General features: G+C 35.3%; 3 protein-coding genes and 1 long non-coding RNA gene across 5 annotated transcripts in view; 1 reads left to right on the top strand and 3 right to left on the bottom strand.

Moving 5' to 3' along the window:
- Positions 1-4,987, bottom strand: part of hang (hangover) — a 49,938-nt gene extending 44,951 nt beyond the window's left edge. Inside the window, exon 1 of the mRNA XM_075302407.1 lies at positions 4,435-4,987. Coding sequence (XP_075158522.1) covers positions 4,435-4,602 — 168 coding nt within the window. The 5' untranslated portion in view covers positions 4,603-4,987. The remainder of the gene's footprint in view (positions 1-4,434) is intronic.
- On the top strand, positions 3,047-5,951 carry LOC142231774 (uncharacterized). The gene is made up of 2 exons (XR_012720913.1): positions 3,047-3,394; positions 4,956-5,951. It is a non-coding gene; the product is annotated as an uncharacterized LOC142231774 (long non-coding RNA).
- A 10,029-nt stretch (positions 5,952-15,980) lies between these two features.
- Positions 15,981-16,920, bottom strand: LOC142228086 (glycine-rich selenoprotein-like). The gene is made up of 3 exons (XM_075298390.1): positions 16,760-16,920; positions 16,615-16,699; positions 15,981-16,555 (listed from the first exon to the last, which is right to left on the bottom strand). Exons 1-3 carry the CDS (start codon positions 16,776-16,778, stop codon positions 16,357-16,359), a joined length of 303 nt encoding a protein of 100 aa, XP_075154505.1. The 5' UTR covers positions 16,779-16,920; the 3' UTR covers positions 15,981-16,356.
- A 1,199-nt stretch (positions 16,921-18,119) lies between these two features.
- Positions 18,120-20,002, bottom strand: Naxd (NAD(P)HX dehydratase). Of its 2 annotated transcripts, XM_075298389.1 has the most exons (3): positions 19,366-20,002; positions 18,644-19,231; positions 18,120-18,540 (listed from the first exon to the last, which is right to left on the bottom strand). In XM_075298389.1, the coding sequence occupies exons 1-3, from the start codon at positions 19,840-19,842 to the stop codon at positions 18,529-18,531; spliced, it is 1,077 nt and encodes a 358-aa protein (XP_075154504.1). In that variant the 5' UTR covers positions 19,843-20,002; the 3' UTR covers positions 18,120-18,528. The 2 variants fall into 2 exon arrangements, with proteins under 2 accessions (XP_075154504.1, XP_075154503.1); XM_075298388.1 differs by having other exon boundaries at positions 18,120-19,231; positions 19,366-20,001.
- Positions 20,003-20,526: the final 524 nt, after the last annotated feature.

Here is a 20,526-nt window from a genome sequence, read left to right as displayed (position 1 = left end):
TGCCACATAACCTAATCTAACCTAACATACTCTATTAAGATATTGGATGTGCATTGCCTTGGGCTTCCACTAAGAGAGTATGGATTATCCTTGATAAAACTAAAGAAGTGATTTACGGTGAAGAACGAAGTACTACTATTTCAATTAACAGAGTTAGGTTGGGTTAAGTTTAGTGGCAGTCCCATATTTTAGGCTTAGTTAGACTTTCGTCCATTTGATACCACATTGATCTTATCGCTGAGCGCTAGGTTTAGCTCAATGAGAAGGGACCACCTTTTTATAGTTGAGTCCAAACCGCGTTCCATTGCGGCGAAACCACTTAGAGAAGCTTTGAAACACGCTTTTTGGTGTTTGGTCGAAACTGGATTTGAACCCACGACCCTGTGTATGCAAGGCGGGCATGCTAACTACGTGTATACTTAGGTTGTCTTCTATAGTGTATTGCTTTTTGTCTATGGTAATCGTTGTAGTTAGTATGGAGTCCCCGAGATGCTCGTTTGAAGACTTTACGAGTTCGAAACCTACAATTCAAACCATGTTTGAAGAGCACATTTTTGTTCTCTTTCGTTTTTTTACAATGTTCCAATTTCTCCTAAAATTTGATGTACCGGAAATAATTATAAACTTACAAGTTCACATTTGCACAAAACACTACTATGTCCAATATGGCGAAAATACGACACTAAACAAAGGCCTGAAAATTTTTGTCTGGAACTAACTCTTTACGAAAGAATCAAAACGAAATGTCAGAAAATTAATTTCTGGAAATGATACATTTTTTTCTGGAGAGAAATGATTCATCTTTCTGAGTCTATTGTTTATGGTTCTAGGTTCCAAGAGATATCGTCAAATCATAGATTAGAGACTACATAGATGATTCGTTTGTCTCCGTGAAAAAGAACGTGTCAGTTCCAAGGATTATTTTCTGACATTTCGTTTTGATTACCTAGTAAAGGGTCAGTTTAGTTTTCCTGCTTTTTTGTGTTAAGCTGAGTACTATGTTCAGTTTTCAAGCTGAAAACCAACTTGTTTTCACGGTTACTTTTTTTAATTAACTAATTTAGAAATATGAAATTATTTGCAATCAATTCCTTGGATCTTTTCCATCCATTATTTGGCAAGACTCGATCAAAATATAATCGTCTTCATAAATAGATTTGTACTTTTAATTTCGTGTTTTGGTGAAAAGACCGAACATAGTACTCACCTTTATTCTTGAGGAGAAAATCCGCTCAAAGTTAAATTTCGTTTTAGCGCGGTTTTGTTAACAAATTTTTGTGGAAATATAATCTCTGGAAATGTTAGATTTTTCCCAAAGAGAAATGATTCATCTTTCTGAGTCTATTGTTTACGGTTCTAGGTTCCAATAGATATCGTCGAATCATAGATTAAAGACTACATTGATGATTCGTTTGTCTCCGTGAAAAAACGTGTCAGTTCCAAGGATTATTTTCTAATATTCCGTTTTGATTACCTAGTAAAGAGTCAGATCCAAAACTTTGGTTTTCCGACATTTTTGTGTTATTCTCGAAGAGAAAATCCACACAAAATTAAATTTCGTTTTTGCGCGGATTTGTTAACAAATTTTTGTGGAAATATAATCTCTGGAAATGTTAGATTTTTCTCGAAGAGAAATGATTCATCCTTCTGAATCTATTGTTTATGGTTCTAGGTTCCAAGAGATATCGTCGAATCATAGATTAAAGACTACATTGATGATTCGTTTGTCTCCGTGAAAAAAATGTGTCAGTTCCAAAGATAATTTTCCGACATTTCGTTTTGATTGCCTAGTAAAGAGTCAGTTTAGTTTTCCGAATTTTTTTTTTGTTGTTCTTGAAGAGAAAATCCGCTCAAAGTTAAATTTCGTTTTTGCGCTGTTTTGAACTTAGTAAAGAGTCAGATCCAAAACTTAAGTTTTCCGCAAATTTTTTTGTGTTGTCCTTGAAGAGAAAATCCGCTCAAAGTTAAATTTCGTTTTTGCGCTGTTTTGAACTTATAGGTTTTTAGTTTATTTAAAAGATGCCTGAAGCATCATAAATGTTAAAATTGGAAAATTGTTAAAATGAAAATGAAAGAGAGCGAAATCGTGCTTTTAATTTCTTCGAAAATGTCGAACAATGATTGACACGAACGGATCGTCTATATATGTAGCCTAAAATCTATGGGTCGAATAAATTATATGTAATTTGACTTCCCATTTCTCAATTCTACCAGAAATGATCAAATTTTAATACAGCAATTCAATCGAAACTATTCTTGAGCGGTCATTCGCAGTATGTGTTGCAAGGCTTTGGAATCGTGTCCAAACAATAATTCCAAAATTTGTCTGAGTTGTCAATTGTAATTACCGCAACTGTTGTCGCTGACATTTTTATATCTATGGGAAAATGTGTTTTGAAATTTTATGATTCTGATACCTATATGGTCCCATGAAATGTATTTCTATAAATATGTCGTCTAAAATGGGCCTGAATTGATTGATAAAATTGAATTGGAATTAAATTGAATGGAAAAGATAATTTCTACCAAAATTCATCAGAAATGCGAATGGAATCAAATTTCCCAACACATTGGGTGACTGATAAGATTGCCCATAGCTTTTATTAATTTTGTAGCCCAGTTCATCTATCAATTCACCTATAAACTCAGTCAAGATGGGGATAATCCTTTATGGGGATGATCACCTGTAAATAGAAAATGTTATATGAATAACATATTTTTACACTTGATAAATATTACAGACTTGGTATTTCTTACCACCCATAGATAGTAGTCTCCCAATGAAATCCCACTATGATTCTGGCAGCTATTTGTAATTTTTGTTCCACTGTAGACTCATTGAGGTTAAATGGAGACATAACCTCAAAACGGAGTACCAAAATATTAAACAAAATAAAAATTATTTAATATTATGATCAACAAAATAAAGCAGACTATATATCGTTTCTTTTTTTATTTTTCGTTAAATATATCTCGCAGGAATTTAGGACGAGGTTCTTCTCCAATTATTGATGGTGGAGGCATTATATTAGATACATGTTATGCCACACCATTCACATTGGTGGTTGTCATTAACATCGTTGGGAAGCAACGAAATAAATACCAAAACAAAGTGAGCAATGACGACGCAGAAGAAGAAGCAGAGCCATAGGAAGCTTTATGAGCAATGGAACTGCTGAATACAAGCAAAACAAAACCAGCCACACCAAGAATAGTCATTGGGGTTCACCATGAGATAACATGGACGAACAACGGAATAAAACCAACCAACCAGCTAGCCAGCCAGCCAACCACTCACTTTAACAAGGGGGTACAATAATAACAACAGCAACCGTAGCCATACACAAGAAATATATTATGGCTCTTAACAAGAAGACTGACTAAACGTGCTTAGGTAAGAAGCAGTTCATCGATTGTTTCCGAGCGGTTTTGCTTGTGCTACAACCACCACTACAAAAGCACCATCACCACTTCACTATTGAAGCTAGCCATTAATGTGTGTACATGTGTTCTCCTGCTCTGTTCAGCTTGGGTTTTGGCAATGAACCATGAGGTGACACCAAGTGGCAATATTTTCTTTTTATGAAACAAATGGAACACCAAGTGGACTACAGAAATTTCTTACGAAAATGTCAAAGTTTGCATTTAAAAATGTCAAAAAAGAATTCCGGATACAAACATACACATACACGTCTCTCTATGCGTAATAGAATAAAATCATTTGTCCAAACCATTATAAGCTCAGACAGATTTAATAGACTGCTGATGTTCGATTTTGTACTTTAATCCAAAAGTCCAAATGAGGAACAACGGGCAAACCACAAAATGGAGAAACACTACGTTTCCAGTTTGGAACAGTTTTTTCATTGGAAGCTTCATATCAGCACAAAAAACAACGTTCATAATCACGTTATCGCCTATAATGGCGACCAGACCACAGATATTCCTAACGAAAAACACAGCAACAACAATGTATCCAACGATTACTGAGACCCATAACCAAGACGAAGTCATCATCGGATACACCTCGTGTATGCCTATGTCAGGCAATCAGCCAGCTAGCCATCAACTGACTGGTTGGTGACTGATTACCACTACATCGCCATAATCATCGATGGCAATGAGGCAATTGTGGCGAGAATGATGCACACGTCAAACGAGGGCAAAATAATGTGGGTCTGGCAATTATATGCCAACGGCTGCGACGACTACGCCAATGGTGCTGATGATGACTACATGCAAAATCCAACCTAACCTCAAATAATTCATCATGGGACGAATAATTTCCCTACACATTGGTTATCCATTAATTCGGCATGTTCCTCGTGGTCTCTCGTCTCTCGAGTGCTCTTGTTACCCAGTCCACCAGACATGTGGACGGGTGTGGTCGCAAAGCAAAGTTTCCATTCTCCAAGAGCATACATCCACACTTACCTTGATGGATACACAACTGTGTATTTTGCTGGCCAAGGGCTCCTTGTCGGCCGCATAACTGTTCAAAATGGATATACATTCGTTGTCTGGAGCTAAGCATAGTCGGCAGCAGTTGTGTCTCCTTTGCATCTGCTGCTGCTGCTGCAACGGCAGACGGTCATCCGACATTTTGAATTTGTCCTATAGCGTTCCACTTCCACACACGCACACACTCTTAAAGGATTTACAGCTTCAAAGCCAGGCGACGTTGGATTGCTACTCTTTCCACACAGAAGTAATTTTTTTCCTTCGTCCAACGGTTATGTATTCGTTTGTCTATTTGTTGTTTGATAAAATCTTTATTTTGTTTTCACTTTCTCTTTCGAAAATATTTGCAACTTGTTTTTATTCTATTCTTTTTTATTCGCACATTTATTTTTCATTCTATTATTCACTTATTTTTTGTGCGTTAATTTGTTAAAAAAATTGTTCTTTTTTGCAATATCAACTTTTTCACATTTTCTATGGATGGATTTTTCTAGTTCGTCCTCGACCGGATACCGAGGGACAATCCACAACTGCTCACAACGGGAATTCAAGAAACTGTGCGGATGGCTTCACCGGGATTGGATGTGCTTTTCCTCGATTCCTACTCTCATTCGCAAATATGCTACCAACCTAAACTGAATGGTTGCGCATTTACAACGCAATTGGTATACAACACTGTTTATCAGCTGTTTCCATAACAATCAATAAACGGCCAGGTAGTGCGAGTTTCACAACAAAGAGCCATCTCTAGAAACCAATACGCCGTTCATATTGTTATTTTCACATTTTGGCGATTTCATATAAAACTAATGGCTCGAAATCTACTAAAAGTGCATTTGAAATCCCATTTTTTAAGGCGAGAGACATTTGAAATCTTGGTAAAGTGGGTTTGGAAAGGGTAATGTGAATGAGATATATATAATTAATACTATGTTCACACTATACTTGTGTTTGACATCTGAAATCCCGTTTTTGTGCCGAGAGGCTATTTGTAAATCTTGAAAAAAACTTCAAACATATTCAATTATGAGGAACATTTATTTCGATAGTTTTCAGTAACAAATTTAAAACAAATTGAATATTTCAAAATTTTTGGTGTAAAATAATTTTATTTTGAATTTTTATTTGTCACAATTGTCAGTTCAACATTGGCGTAGCTGGCAACATTTTCGTAGGGGGTACAATCTACAATGTGTGCTCATTGTGAAGATACCTCAAAAAGAAAAAATAAATTCTTATAGATGGAAAGAAAACAGAATATTTAATTCAATGACATATAATCATATTTTGAACAAATACTGCATGGTATTTGGTAGAGGGATATTACAAACCCATAAAACCCCTTTAGCTGCGCCTATGCCATTAAACAATTTTAATCACCACTTAAAAACGTAGCCGTAAAAAAGAAAGAAAGTTATTTTTATAGATTTTTTTGTAACCATCTTCTATTGACCTATAGGCTTGGTTATTTTTACAATAAATATAAATAATTATACAATTATTTTTCGAGCTTTATGGACAGATATAGATTAAGGAACATGGTTAATAGAGCCATTGAAAAGAAAACGCCAGATACCAATCTATACACGCCTGGACTGTACATGTTTCGGTTCGGGCGAATGAACCTTTCCACAGCCTTTAGTATAGATCTGGCTGGGAGAGATAACTCAATTTTGGGCCCTTTATGCTAACTCCTTATGGAGAAAACATTTGGGAAATTTCCTCTTACAAATTGAATAATCTTTTCTCCCACTGTACATCATCTTTTCATATAACTTACAAGTCCCTTAATCTAATTTTTATTTCGTTTTGTTACATAGTAATGCAACAACACGAAATTTATTTTTAGAAAGCTAATTTGTTAGAATTCACCTAAGTGGTGAACAGTCGAACAATGCTTATTGTTTCTACAGTCAACTACAACATATGACAATTAACAGAAACTGGTTTCCAGGATACAACAACAATTCTAACGCGTACATTAGTCGTGTTTTTCCTAGTTTTACGACGGGCTCATCGTTGCTTATTATATTTCATGTTAGCCTGATAATGAAACAGGCAATTGACGTCCAAATGCATTATATCTAATTATACAATTATTTTTCGAGCTTTATGGACAGATATAGATTAAGGAACATGGTTAATAGAGCCATTGAAAAGAAAACGCCAGATACCAATCTATACACGCCTGGACTGTACATGTTTCGGTTCGGGCGAATGAACCTTTCCACAGCCTTTAGTATAGATCTGGCTGGGAGAGATAACTCAATTTTGGGCCCTTTATGCTAACTCCTTATGGAGAAAACATTTGGGAAATTTCCTCTTACAAATTGAATAATCTTTTCTCCCACTGTACATCATCTTTTCATATAACTTACAAGTCCCTTAATCTAATTTTTATTTCGTTTTGTTACATAGTAATGCAACAACACGAAATTTATTTTTAGAAAGCTAATTTGTTAGAATTCACCTAAGTGGTGAACAGTCGAACAATGCTTATTGTTTCTACAGTCAACTACAACATATGACAATTAACAGAAACTGGTTTCCAGGATACAACAACAATTCTAACGCGTACATTAGTCGTGTTTTTCCTAGTTTTACGACGGGCTCATCGTTGCTTATTATATTTCATGTTAGCCTGATAATGAAACAGGCAATTGACGTCCAAATGCATTATATCTAATTATACAAATTATTTTTCGAGCTTTATGGACAGATATAGATTAAGGAACATGGTTAATAGAGCCATTGAAAAGAAAACGCCAGATACCAATCTATACACGCCTGGACTGTACATGTTTCGGTTCGGGCGAATGAACCTTTCCACAGCCTTTAGTATAGATCTGGCTGGGAGAGATAACTCAATTTTGGGCCCTTTATGCTAACTCCTTATGGAGAAAACATTTGGGAAATTTCCTCTTACAAATTGAATAATCTTTTCTCCCACTGTACATCATCTTTTCATATAACTTACAAGTCCCTTAATCTAATTTTTATTTCGTTTTGTTACATAGTAATGCAACAACACGAAATTTATTTTTAGAAAGCTAATTTGTTAGAATTCACCTAAGTGGTGAACAGTCGAACAATGCTTATTGTTTCTACAGTCAACTACAACATATGACAATTAACAGAAACTGGTTTCCAGGATACAACAACAATTCTAACGCGTACATTAGTCGTGTTTTTCCTAGTTTTACGACGGGCTCATCGTTGCTTATTATATTTCATGTTAGCCTGATAATGAAACAGGCAATTGACGTCCAAATGCATTATATCTAATTATACAATTATTTTTCGAGCTTTATGGACAGATATAGATTAAGGAACATGGTTAATAGAGCCATTGAAAAGAAAACGCCAGATACCAATCTATACACGCCTGGACTGTACATGTTTCGGTTCGGGCGAATGAACCTTTCCACAGCCTTTAGTATAGATCTGGCTGGGAGAGATAACTCAATTTTGGGCCCTTTATGCTAACTCCTTATGGAGAAAACATTTGGGAAATTTCCTCTTACAAATTGAATAATCTTTTCTCCCACTGTACATCATCTTTTCATATAACTTACAAGTCCCTTAATCTAATTTTTATTTCGTTTTGTTACATAGTAATGCAACAACACGAAATTTATTTTTAGAAAGCTAATTTGTTAGAATTCACCTAAGTGGTGAACAGTCGAACAATGCTTATTGTTTCTACAGTCAACTACAACATATGACAATTAACAGAAACTGGTTTCCAGGATACAACAACAATTCTAACGCGTACATTAGTCGTGTTTTTCCTAGTTTTACGACGGGCTCATCGTTGCTTATTATATTTCATGTTAGCCTGATAATGAAACAGGCAATTGACGTCCAAATGCATTATATCTAATTATACAATTATTTTTCGAGCTTTATGGACAGATATAGATTAAGGAACATGGTTAATAGAGCCATTGAAAAGAAAACGCCAGATACCAATCTATACACGCCTGGACTGTACATGTTTCGGTTCGGGCGAATGAACCTTTCCACAGCCTTTAGTATAGATCTGGCTGGGAGAGATAACTCAATTTTGGGCCTTTTATGCTAACTCCTTATGGAGAAAACATTTGGGAAATTTCCTCTTACAAATTGAATAATCTTTTCTCCCACTGTACATCATCTTTTCATATAACTTACAAGTCCCTTAATCTAATTTTTATTTCGTTTTGTTACATAGTAATGCAACAACACGAAATTTATTTTTAGAAAGCTAATTTGTTAGAATTCACCTAAGTGGTGAACAGTCGAACAATGCTTATTGTTTCTACAGTCAACTACAACATATGACAATTAACAGAAACTGGTTTCCAGGATACAACAACAATTCTAACGCGTACATTAGTCGTGTTTTTCCTAGTTTTACGACGGGCTCATCGTTGCTTATTATATTTCATGTTAGCCTGATAATGAAACAGGCAATTGACGTCCAAATGCATTATATCTAATTATACAATTATTTTTCGAGCTTTATGGACAGATATAGATTAAGGAACATGGTTAATAGAGCCATTGAAAAGAAAACGCCAGATACCAATCTATACACGCCTGGACTGTACATGTTTCGGTTCGGGCGAATGAACCTTTCCACAGCCTTTAGTATAGATCTGGCTGGGAGAGATAACTCAATTTTGGGCCCTTTATGCTAACTCCTTATGGAGAAAACATTTGGGAAATTTCCTCTTACAAATTGAATAATCTTTTCTCCCACTGTACATCATCTTTTCATATAACTTACAAGTCCCTTAATCTAATTTTTATTTCGTTTTGTTACATAGTAATGCAACAACACGAAATTTATTTTTAGAAAGCTAATTTGTTAGAATTCACCTAAGTGGTGAACAGTCGAACAATGCTTATTGTTTCTACAGTCAACTACAACATATGACAATTAACAGAAACTGGTTTCCAGGATACAACAACAATTCTAACGCGTACATTAGTCGTGTTTTTCCTAGTTTTACGACGGGCTCATCGTTGCTTATTATATTTCATGTTAGCCTGATAATGAAACAGGCAATTGACGTCCAAATGCATTATATCTAATTATACAATTATTTTTCGAGCTTTATGGACAGATATAGATTAAGGAACATGGTTAATAGAGCCATCTATTAACCATGTTCCTTAATCTATATCTGTCCATAAAGCTCGAAAAATAATTGTATAATTAGATATAATGCATTTGGACGTCAATTGCCTGTTTCATTATCAGGCTAACATGAAATATAATAAGCAACGATGAGCCCGTCGTAAAACTAGGAAAAACACGACTAATGTACGCGTTAGAATTGTTGTTGTATCCTGGAAACCAGTTTCTGTTAATTGTCATATGTTGTAGTTGACTGTAGAAACAATAAGCATTGTTCGACTGTTCACCACTTAGGTGAATTCTAACAAATTAGCTTTCTAAAAATAAATTTCGTGTTGTTGCATTACTATGTAACAAAACGAAATAAAAATTAGATTAAGGGACTTGTAAGTTATATGAAAAGATGATGTACAGTGGGAGAAAAGATTATTCAATTTGTAAGAGGAAATTTCCCAAATGTTTTCTCCATAAGGAGTTAGCATAAAGGGCCCAAAATTGAGTTATCTCTCCCAGCCAGATCTATACTAAAGGCTGTGGAAAGGTTCATTCGCCCGAACCGAAACATGTACAGTCCAGGCGTGTATAGATTGGTATCTGGCGTTTTCTTTTCAATGGCTCTATTAACCATGTTCCTTAATCTATATCTGTCCATAAAGCTCGAAAAATAATTGTATAATTAGATATAATGCATTTGGACGTCAATTGCCTGTTTCATTATCAGGCTAACATGAAATATAATAAGCAACGATGAGCCCGTCGTAAAACTAGGAAAAACACGACTAATGTACGCGTTAGAATTGTTGTTGTATCCTGGAAACCAGTTTCTGTTAATTGTCATATGTTGTAGTTGACTGTAGAAACAATAAGCATTGTTCGACTGTTCACCACTTAGGTGAATTCTAACAAATTAGCTTTCTAAAAATAAATTTCGTGTTGTTGCATTACTATGTAACAAAACGAAATAAAAATTAGATTAAGGGACTTGTAAGTTATATGAAAAGATGATGTACAGTGGGAGAAAAGATTATTCAATTTGTAAGAGGAAATTTCCCAAATGTTTTCTCCATAAGGAGTTAGCATAAAGGGCCCAAAATTGAGTTATCTCTCCCAGACAGATCTATACTAAAGGCTGTGGAAAGGTTCATTCGCCCGAACCGAAACATGTACAGTCCAGGCGTGTATAGATTGGTATCTGGCGTTTTCTTTTCAATGGCTCTATTAACCATGTTCCTTAATCTATATCTGTCCATAAAGCTCGAAAAATAATTGTATAATTAGATATAATGCATTTGGACGTCAATTGCCTGTTTCATTATCAGGCTAACATGAAATATAATAAGCAACGATGAGCCCGTCGTAAAACTAGGAAAAACACGACTAATGTACGCGTTAGAATTGTTGTTGTATCCTGGAAACCAGTTTCTGTTAATTGTCATATGTTGTAGTTGACTGTAGAAACAATAAGCATTGTTCGACTGTTCACCACTTAGGTGAATTCTAACAAATTAGCTTTCTAAAAATAAATTTCGTGTTGTTGCATTACTATGTAACAAAACGAAATAAAAATTAGATTAAGGGACTTGTAAGTTATATGAAAAGATGATGTACAGTGGGAGAAAAGATTATTCAATTTGTAAGAGGAAATTTCCCAAATGTTTTCTCCATAAGGAGTTAGCATAAAGGGCCCAAAATTGAGTTATCTCTCCCAGCCAGATCTATACTAAAGGCTGTGGAAAGGTTCATTCGCCCGAACCGAAACATGTACAGTCCAGGCGTGTATAGATTGGTATCTGGCGTTTTCTTTTCAATGGCTCTATTAACCATGTTCCTTAATCTATATCTGTCCATAAAGCTCGAAAAATAATTGTATAATTAGATATAATGCATTTGGACGTCAATTGCCTGTTTCATTATCAGGCTAACATGAAATATAATAAGCAACGATGAGCCCGTCGTAAAACTAGGAAAAACACGACTAATGTACGCGTTAGAATTGTTGTTGTATCCTGGAAACCAGTTTCTGTTAATTGTCATATGTTGTAGTTGACTGTAGAAACAATAAGCATTGTTCGACTGTTCACCACTTAGGTGAATTCTAACAAATTAGCTTTCTAAAAATAAATTTCGTGTTGTTGCATTACTATGTAACAAAACGAAATAAAAATTAGATTAAGGGACTTGTAAGTTATATGAAAAGATGATGTACAGTGGGAGAAAAGATTATTCAATTTGTAAGAGGAAATTTCCCAAATGTTTTCTCCATAAGGAGTTAGCATAAAGGGCCCAAAATTGAGTTATCTCTCCCAGCCAGATCTATACTAAAGGCTGTGGAAAGGTTCATTCGCCCGAACCGAAACATGTACAGTCCAGGCGTGTATAGATTGGTATCTGGCGTTTTCTTTTCAATGGCTCTATTAACCATGTTCCTTAATCTATATCTGTCCATAAAGCTCGAAAAATAATTGTATAATTAGATATAATGCATTTGGACGTCAATTGCCTGTTTCATTATCAGGCTAACATGAAATATAATAAGCAACGATGAGCCCGTCGTAAAACTAGGAAAAACACGACTAATGTACGCGTTAGAATTGTTGTTGTATCCTGGAAACCAGTTTCTGTTAATTGTCATATGTTGTAGTTGACTGTAGAAACAATAAGCATTGTTCGACTGTTCACCACTTAGGTGAATTCTAACAAATTAGCTTTCTAAAAATAAATTTCGTGTTGTTGCATTACTATGTAACAAAACGAAATAAAAATTAGATTAAGGGACTTGTAAGTTATATGAAAAGATGATGTACAGTGGGAGAAAAGATTATTCAATTTGTAAGAGGAAATTTCCCAAATGTTTTCTCCATAAGGAGTTAGCATAAAGGGCCCAAAATTGAGTTATCTCTCCCAGCCAGATCTATACTAAAGGCTGTGGAAAGGTTCATTCGCCCGAACCGAAACATGTACAGTCCAGGCGTGTATAGATTGGTATCTGGCGTTTTCTTTTCAATGGCTCTATTAACCATGTTCCTTAATCTATATCTGTCCATAAAGCTCGAAAAATAATTGTATAATTAGATATAATGCATTTGGACGTCAATTGCCTGTTTCATTATCAGGCTAACATGAAATATAATAAGCAACGATGAGCCCGTCGTAAAACTAGGAAAAACACGACTAATGTACGCGTTAGAATTGTTGTTGTATCCTGGAAACCAGTTTCTGTTAATTGTCATATGTTGTAGTTGACTGTAGAAACAATAAGCATTGTTCGACTGTTCACCACTTAGGTGAATTCTAACAAATTAGCTTTCTAAAAATAAATTTCGTGTTGTTGCATTACTATGTAACAAAACGAAATAAAAATTAGATTAAGGGACTTGTAAGTTATATGAAAAGATGATGTACAGTGGGAGAAAAGATTATTCAATTTGTAAGAGGAAATTTCCCAAATGTTTTCTCCATAAGGAGTTAGCATAAAGGGCCCAAAATTGAGTTATCTCTCCCAGCCAGATCTATACTAAAGGCTGTGGAAAGGTTCATTCGCCCGAACCGAAACATGTACAGTCCAGGCGTGTATAGATTGGTATCTGGCGTTTTCTTTTCAATGGCTCTATTAACCATGTTCCTTAATCTATATCTGTCCATAAAGCTCGAAAAATAATTGTATAATTAGATATAATGCATTTGGACGTCAATTGCCTGTTTCATTATCAGGCTAACATGAAATATAATAAGCAACGATGAGCCCGTCGTAAAACTAGGAAAAACACGACTAATGTACGCGTTAGAATTGTTGTTGTATCCTGGAAACCAGTTTCTGTTAATTGTCATATGTTGTAGTTGACTGTAGAAACAATAAGCATTGTTCGACTGTTCACCACTTAGGTGAATTCTAACAAATTAGCTTTCTAAAAATAAATTTCGTGTTGTTGCATTACTATGTAACAAAACGAAATAAAAATTAGATTAAGGGACTTGTAAGTTATATGAAAAGATGATGTACAGTGGGAGAAAAGATTATTCAATTTGTAAGAGGAAATTTCCCAAATGTTTTCTCCATAAGGAGTTAGCATAAAGGGCCCAAAATTGAGTTATCTCTCCCAGCCAGATCTATACTAAAGGCTGTGGAAAGGTTCATTCGCCCGAACCGAAACATGTACAGTCCAGGCGTGTATAGATTGGTATCTGGCGTTTTCTTTTCAATGGCTCTATTAACCATGTTCCTTAATCTATATCTGTCCATAAAGCTCGAAAAATAATTGTATAATTAGATATAATGCATTTGGACGTCAATTGCCTGTTTCATTATCAGGCTAACATGAAATATAATAAGCAACGATGAGCCCGTCGTAAAACTAGGAAAAACACGACTAATGTACGCGTTAGAATTGTTGTTGTATCCTGGAAACCAGTTTCTGTTAATTGTCATATGTTGTAGTTGACTGTAGAAACAATAAGCATTGTTCGACTGTTCACCACTTAGGTGAATTCTAACAAATTAGCTTTCTAAAAATAAATTTCGTGTTGTTGCATTACTATGTAACAAAACGAAATAAAAATTAGATTAAGGGACTTGTAAGTTATATGAAAAGATGATGTACAGTGGGAGAAAAGATTATTCAATTTGTAAGAGGAAATTTCCCAAATGTTTTCTCCATAAGGAGTTAGCATAAAGGGCCCAAAATTGAGTTATCTCTCCCAGCCAGATCTATACTAAAGGCTGTGGAAAGGTTCATTCGCCCGAACCGAAACATGTACAGTCCAGGCGTGTATAGATTGGTATCTGGCGTTTTCTTTTCAATGGCTCTATTAACCATGTTCCTTAATCTATATCTGTCCATAAAGCTCGAAAAATAATTGTATAATTAGATATAATGCATTTGGACGTCAATTGCCTGTTTCATTATCAGGCTAACATGAAATATAATAAATATAAATAAAATAAATAAAACGATTTTGCACCTGACGATACAGGTTTAATACCGGACTTTACCTTATTTGTAATGAAAAAAACCTTCTTCCCATCCAGGTTCATTCGAACCCCTAAAAGTTTTTTTAGCAGTAGTTTATCTCCTATCAGTAGTGCTGGAGACAGATATAAATTTTTCAAAGCACTATATATAACCACGGTTAACATGCCCGCCTTGCATACACAAGGTCGTGGGTTCGATTCATGCTTCGACCGGACACCAAAAAGTTTTTCAGCGGTGGATTATCCCATCTCAGTAATGCTGGTGACATTTCTGATGGTTTCAAAGCTTCTCTAAGTGGTTTCACAGCAATGTGGAACGCCGTTCGGACTCGGCTATAAAAAGGACGTCCCTTGTCATTGAGCTTAACATGGAATCGGGCAGCACTCAGTGATAAGAGAGAAGTTCACAATGGACTGAATAGTCTAAGTGAGCCTGATACATCGGGCTGCCACCTAACATCACCTAACTTATATAACCTCACCGCATTGCTTGAATTTGACACTGGATAATGTCAATTGGTGTGCATTTTTTTTTTTTAATATATTTTATGTAAAGGCCCCCTACTCCACTTTGGGCTCGCGTCGGGCACTTTTGGACTCTTTTTTCATAAAAAAATCTCAAAGCCCCCCATATATACCACTGGTGTTATCCCCAGCTGTCCTTTGGGAAAAAAATCAAACTCCGCCCAAAGTCGGTAATCATTACACATTTTCTATGTATGTGAGAAATTTAATATTTTGGTTTAACTTTGCTTAAGTTATGGTACTTAGCTAAGTATTAGACTTTAATACTTTGTACTTTGCCAAAATCCAATGAAAAACACTGCGGTGGGTCTATTTGTATAAACGAAAATCCATTAAAATTTATGTAGCGTTGTTGGACTGTTTGAAAGATAATAAGGCCGTAAGTTCAGCCAGGCCGAAATCTATGTGCCCTCCACAATGGATTGCGTAGAAAATTCTACTAAAGGCTGTAATCCACATTCGAATTACATGGGTTGTGGTAACACTTGCCGATGACAAGGTATCTTAAAACTTCTAAACATATGGGGTATATGTTAGACAAAAAGAACAGTTTAAAACATAAAAAAACGGCCGCATTTGAAGAAAAAGGTAACCAAAGACGATGTACCGTTTCACAAGTGATAAGACTTGAATTGAGATTTGATTGGCTTTCTCTACCGTGTTATCCAGTTCTCTCAACCCACGACTATTTCGTGCTTTCACGCCTTAAACAAATGCTCCGTGGGAAGAAATTTTCGTCAAATGAAGAGGCGATCACCAAAGCTGATGGTGCTTCATTAAAAATGCTGTAATTCATAATGTAATAATCCGTTATGACCCATGATCAGGCCACTTCATAAATGTCTTTTGTTATTAAAGACCCATAGTAGTTGTGGTAAAATAGGAAGTTAAACGAATTAATTTCTGCAAACTTCGTTGTATTTTAAATTTAAAGCAAAGTCCAAATTTTGTGAGTATAAAACGAAAAATAATCAAACTAAAATATACTAATCAATCCTGTAAAGTTTTTATGGATTATAAACTCTTTTGTTGAGTCAGACTCACTTCCCTCAATATTGAGTTTATAAGTGGGTCGTCATAAAGGCAACTATTGTGCCACAAATAGAGTTTTTATCCATCATAAAAAACTTTACGTTACGTATATGGAATATACTGGTGATTGATAATGAAATGGGGTCTGCTGTGTCCAGGCGAGTAATAGGTTAAATATGTCACTTTAGATGTTGTCAAGTGAAATGCCTATTACTCATATGCATGCCGGGACACTTTACCGTGCTCATCCACCTCCAGGTATATTACAATCCATTGAATTTGTTACACGTCCGATGCGGCGATTGGGTCGAAGACCTCCATTACCACCACCTCCTCCGCCGCCACCACCTCCACCAGAACCACTACCGGAGCCCCAACCACTGGTACCACGACGATTTCCTCCTCGGTTCTCCTGGCAAAATGGTGCTATAAGTGTTTGGAAGCTACAAAGACATATGCTTATGAGCAACGTGTAGTTCTAGGATGCTTTCAAAATACTTACAATTGAACGACAACCAGCCATAGGCCCGTAAAAATCTCCATTATACGGGCCATATCCCAAGGTCGTTTCTCTAAAACACGACCATCTGTAATTCAATTATATTGATAAGCAAAATCGTTTTACATTTAAGCAATATTTTACATACTTCGATCTATGTACACCATTTTAATATGGCGACTGAATATCTTAACACAAATATGATATTGCCGTATACAGGTTCTGCTTTCTTGAACAATCTAAATCAAAATATTAGAAAACAATGACTTCAGATTTTACTTGTGGATTCCAAATCGCGTTGCCAGATTTTTTTGTTTTCGAATTGGTCGGGGTCGGGGTTTCAATGTTTCCACATTTTTCACGCCCTCTATCGGAAATTTTATTTGCATGCCAATAATGCAATTCTTTCATTTACTATGCTATTTAAAGGAAAGAAGATGGGTCATGTCATCCAAGTTATGATGATAGGTTTTGTAAAAAAAAGTCGCATCTTTTGTACTTGCAATTTTGGTTTCCACTAGCCTTATAACAAGATTTCAAATATCAAATTTATTTTATGGGTAGAGAAATGTTTTTAGCTGTATATACGAGCTCTTATAAACAATACTTCTTGTTAGCAGAATTGGTAGACAATTTCGCTGGAGCTGCCTACCGGATTTAGTTGCAATTTACTACGCTACCTTAAACGATACAAATTACCTATACTTCTCGCAATATTGAATACGGTGATAGTCTGGGAAGAAGTACGGGGATAGTCTGGGAACACTATTTCCAAGCACTGACGTGGCTGTCAAAATGAACATATTTATCTGCCAAACATCGAGCTGAAGAATTATATAAAAAAACACATACAACGCAGGCTCAGAGAATAGGAAATACAAGAGAACGAAACTGTGAAGCAAAACTGCGTCAGTAGGTGGCAGTCATTAGCCCAATTCTGAATAACAACTCCCTGGGAATTTCCCTATTCCCTGTTGCCCTATTCTAAACAAAATCTCCCAGGGAAATTTTGTATTTCAAATGACAATAAAAAGGGAAAAACGATGAAATTTTTTGGGAATAATTCCCCCTAAAAAAGTCAAGGGAGTTGTAATCAAAATGCATCATTTTTCTGTAATTTCAGGTCAAAAATCACAAATTAAAAGCAAAAAAATAAAATAGTGGCATGCACCAGGATGGGATGCATCCAATTACCGAATCCTCATCTCATGGTCACAGATCTGTACATATTTTAAAAATTCTTTCATATTTACTAATTGAATATATTTTTCGAATATCCGCGGAATTTCGCTTTAGAAAATAGTTTTATATAACCTAGGGTTGCCGAAAATCACGCGTGGCTTTGCCATTGAAAAAGCAAATTTTTGAAAAAAAAAATGAACTGATAAGTCGAACTTTAATATGGATATTTGGCCTGACTTTCGAAATATATGTCTCTTTGCTTCAAATAACTTTTTTTATAGAAAGTAGGATATTCTAAACTATTCAATAAAAAAAACTAAGAACAATTTCATTAACGTGTTTATTTTAAATTCGAGAAAAATATATTGTTGACAATTACATTATTTGGAGTTAACGTTTCATTTTTTTGGCATTAAACGAAGATTATATGTAGTACAATATGTATGTAGATTCTAAAAATATTTTGATTTGAAAATTTGTTTAATAACTTTTGATTTTAATAACTGGTAAATTTTAATAATATATTATTACGTACACTAATATTTTAGTAAATACAGTATTATGTATATAATACCTTGTTGTGGGTATATGGTAAGTTGTATTATCGACAGGAAGTTTTTTATTGTTTTGGAAACCTAGCCTACAATATGTGTGTACGTGTGTATACGAAATAAGGATAAATTTTAATGTTTCACATTACATACTTCTCTAATATCGATCGTGTTTTTTATGTATTTATGTACTCCTCTAGAAAAGCAAAATAAAATAAATTTCTTGTAATTGCTTATTGTTCACAGTTCCAATACCGAGTGCTAACACTAATTCATTAGTGCTAACACTGACCACCTACCTCATTTGATTCAAATATGCGAGCAAACACCGACGGTATTTCGACAATCATATCGGTGGCCAACATGCCACGTCCATGCTTTTGAAATGCTGCGGCGTTGCAATGTTTTAAAAAATAACTAGCTGCAAAGGCTGCCAAAAATCCGGGATTTGCTTGATTGGCTTCCAGAGACCAATGGAAAAACACCGAGAGAGCACCACACAGTATATCTCCTTGACCACCACAACGTCTGCCTGAACCACCACTGGGCATTACATATATTTCTGAAGTATTTGGTATGTGAATACGATCATGGGCACCCTTTTCCAGTACAATAACCCCCTCACCCAATGAGGACATACGTTCCTTGCAAAATTTGTCACTTTCACTGGCTGGGGAGGCGACTGTACCAAATAAACGGCGAAATTCAATAGCATTCGGTGTTAATATTATATTGCGTTGACCTTGTATGAGATCTAAATGGTCATTTAGAATGGCCAGACCATCGGCATCGATAATCATTGGTTTTTCAATTTGTAAGCATACTTTGATGAGTTCTATCACAGTCTTTTGTATTTCTGGATCACGACCCAAACCAGGACCAATTACCTAACGGTGAAAAAAGAAAACCAAACAAAATAGTAGAAATTGTGGAATGGGGAGCAAAAAAGAGACAACATAACCTCAATGTCTATGAGTTTCGAATAATTCAAGCGTATACTAGATTCAAAGTATGTACTTACAATTACATGCAATCTTTCCAGCCAAGGAGCTATTATTTCGACAGCATTTTCGTCGTCCAAATTTGGATGGACTATCAATTCTGGACTATACGATTTGATGACTACTGCGGCTTCTTTCTGGCAAAATACATGGGTTAAATCAGCACCGACCTTTAACGATGAAATTGCAGCAAAATACGGAGCCCCAGTATACTCCAATGAGCCTCCCACCACGCCAATTCTTCCATATTGACCTTTGTGTTTGTTATCTGTTAGCCTCGGAACTATAGTCCTTGAAAGCTTAAGCAATTTTTGTGTTTGAACTGGAATCTCCATGCCTACGACGTTTGCTTGCTGCGATGCCTTTCTCAATTGCTGCTGCTGATGTTGTATATAAAAACTTCCATTGTCTGTGGCCGTAGGGCTCGGTAGACATCTGAATTGGTTTATCAGAAATACTGTCGTGCGCGGCTTGGTACGCAATATTGAAGTTTGCATGGCAAACAGGCTTTAATTTAAAGCATAAATTAAATTTTCACCGTTCGAACCAAAAACAAAATTAATCAATTCAAAGGTGCACTTTGGAAGAAATCAATTTTCATTTCGAATGCAGAGCTGCTGCTGCTGCTTGCCAATTTTGTGACGTTTATGGGTTTGCAAAAAACAGCTGATGAAAAGATAAACAAAACATACCAAAACCAAGCAGGGTTGCAAATAAAAAGTATGTAGACGTTTACAAAGAAATTAATTTACAGCCAATATTTTAGATTTTGTGATTTTTTTCATTTTGAAAAGTGTTTTAATTCTTTAGTAAATGTTTCAAACGAATTTCATAGGCCTTCTAATTGCAGCAAAATACGATAGGTTACATTTGTATAACCGTTGTATTTTTCTTTCTGTTCCAGTCCAGACCAAGTGTTGCCGCTTTGCAGCTTTTACAAAAATTCATGTTTCATTCCAAATAGGCGATTTTTTCTAGCCATAAAAAATGTATTGCTATGTTAAGGTCGGTATGCAACTATAACTAATTAAACAATTAACACTGAATTAACGGCACAAAAATATATATGAAGACGATTATATTTTAGCAAGTCTAGTAAAATTATGGATGCAAAAGATCCAATGCATTGATTGCGAAACATTTTATATTTCTAAATTAATTGATTAAAAAAAGTAACCGTG

Source organism: Haematobia irritans, chromosome 3 (genome assembly GCF_050003625.1).
Source record: "Haematobia irritans isolate KBUSLIRL chromosome 3, ASM5000362v1, whole genome shotgun sequence".
Taxonomy (NCBI): domain Eukaryota; kingdom Metazoa; phylum Arthropoda; class Insecta; order Diptera; family Muscidae; genus Haematobia; species Haematobia irritans.
The sequence above is the reverse complement of the archived record's forward strand: the minus strand, read 5'-3'. Positions and strand labels throughout refer to the sequence as shown.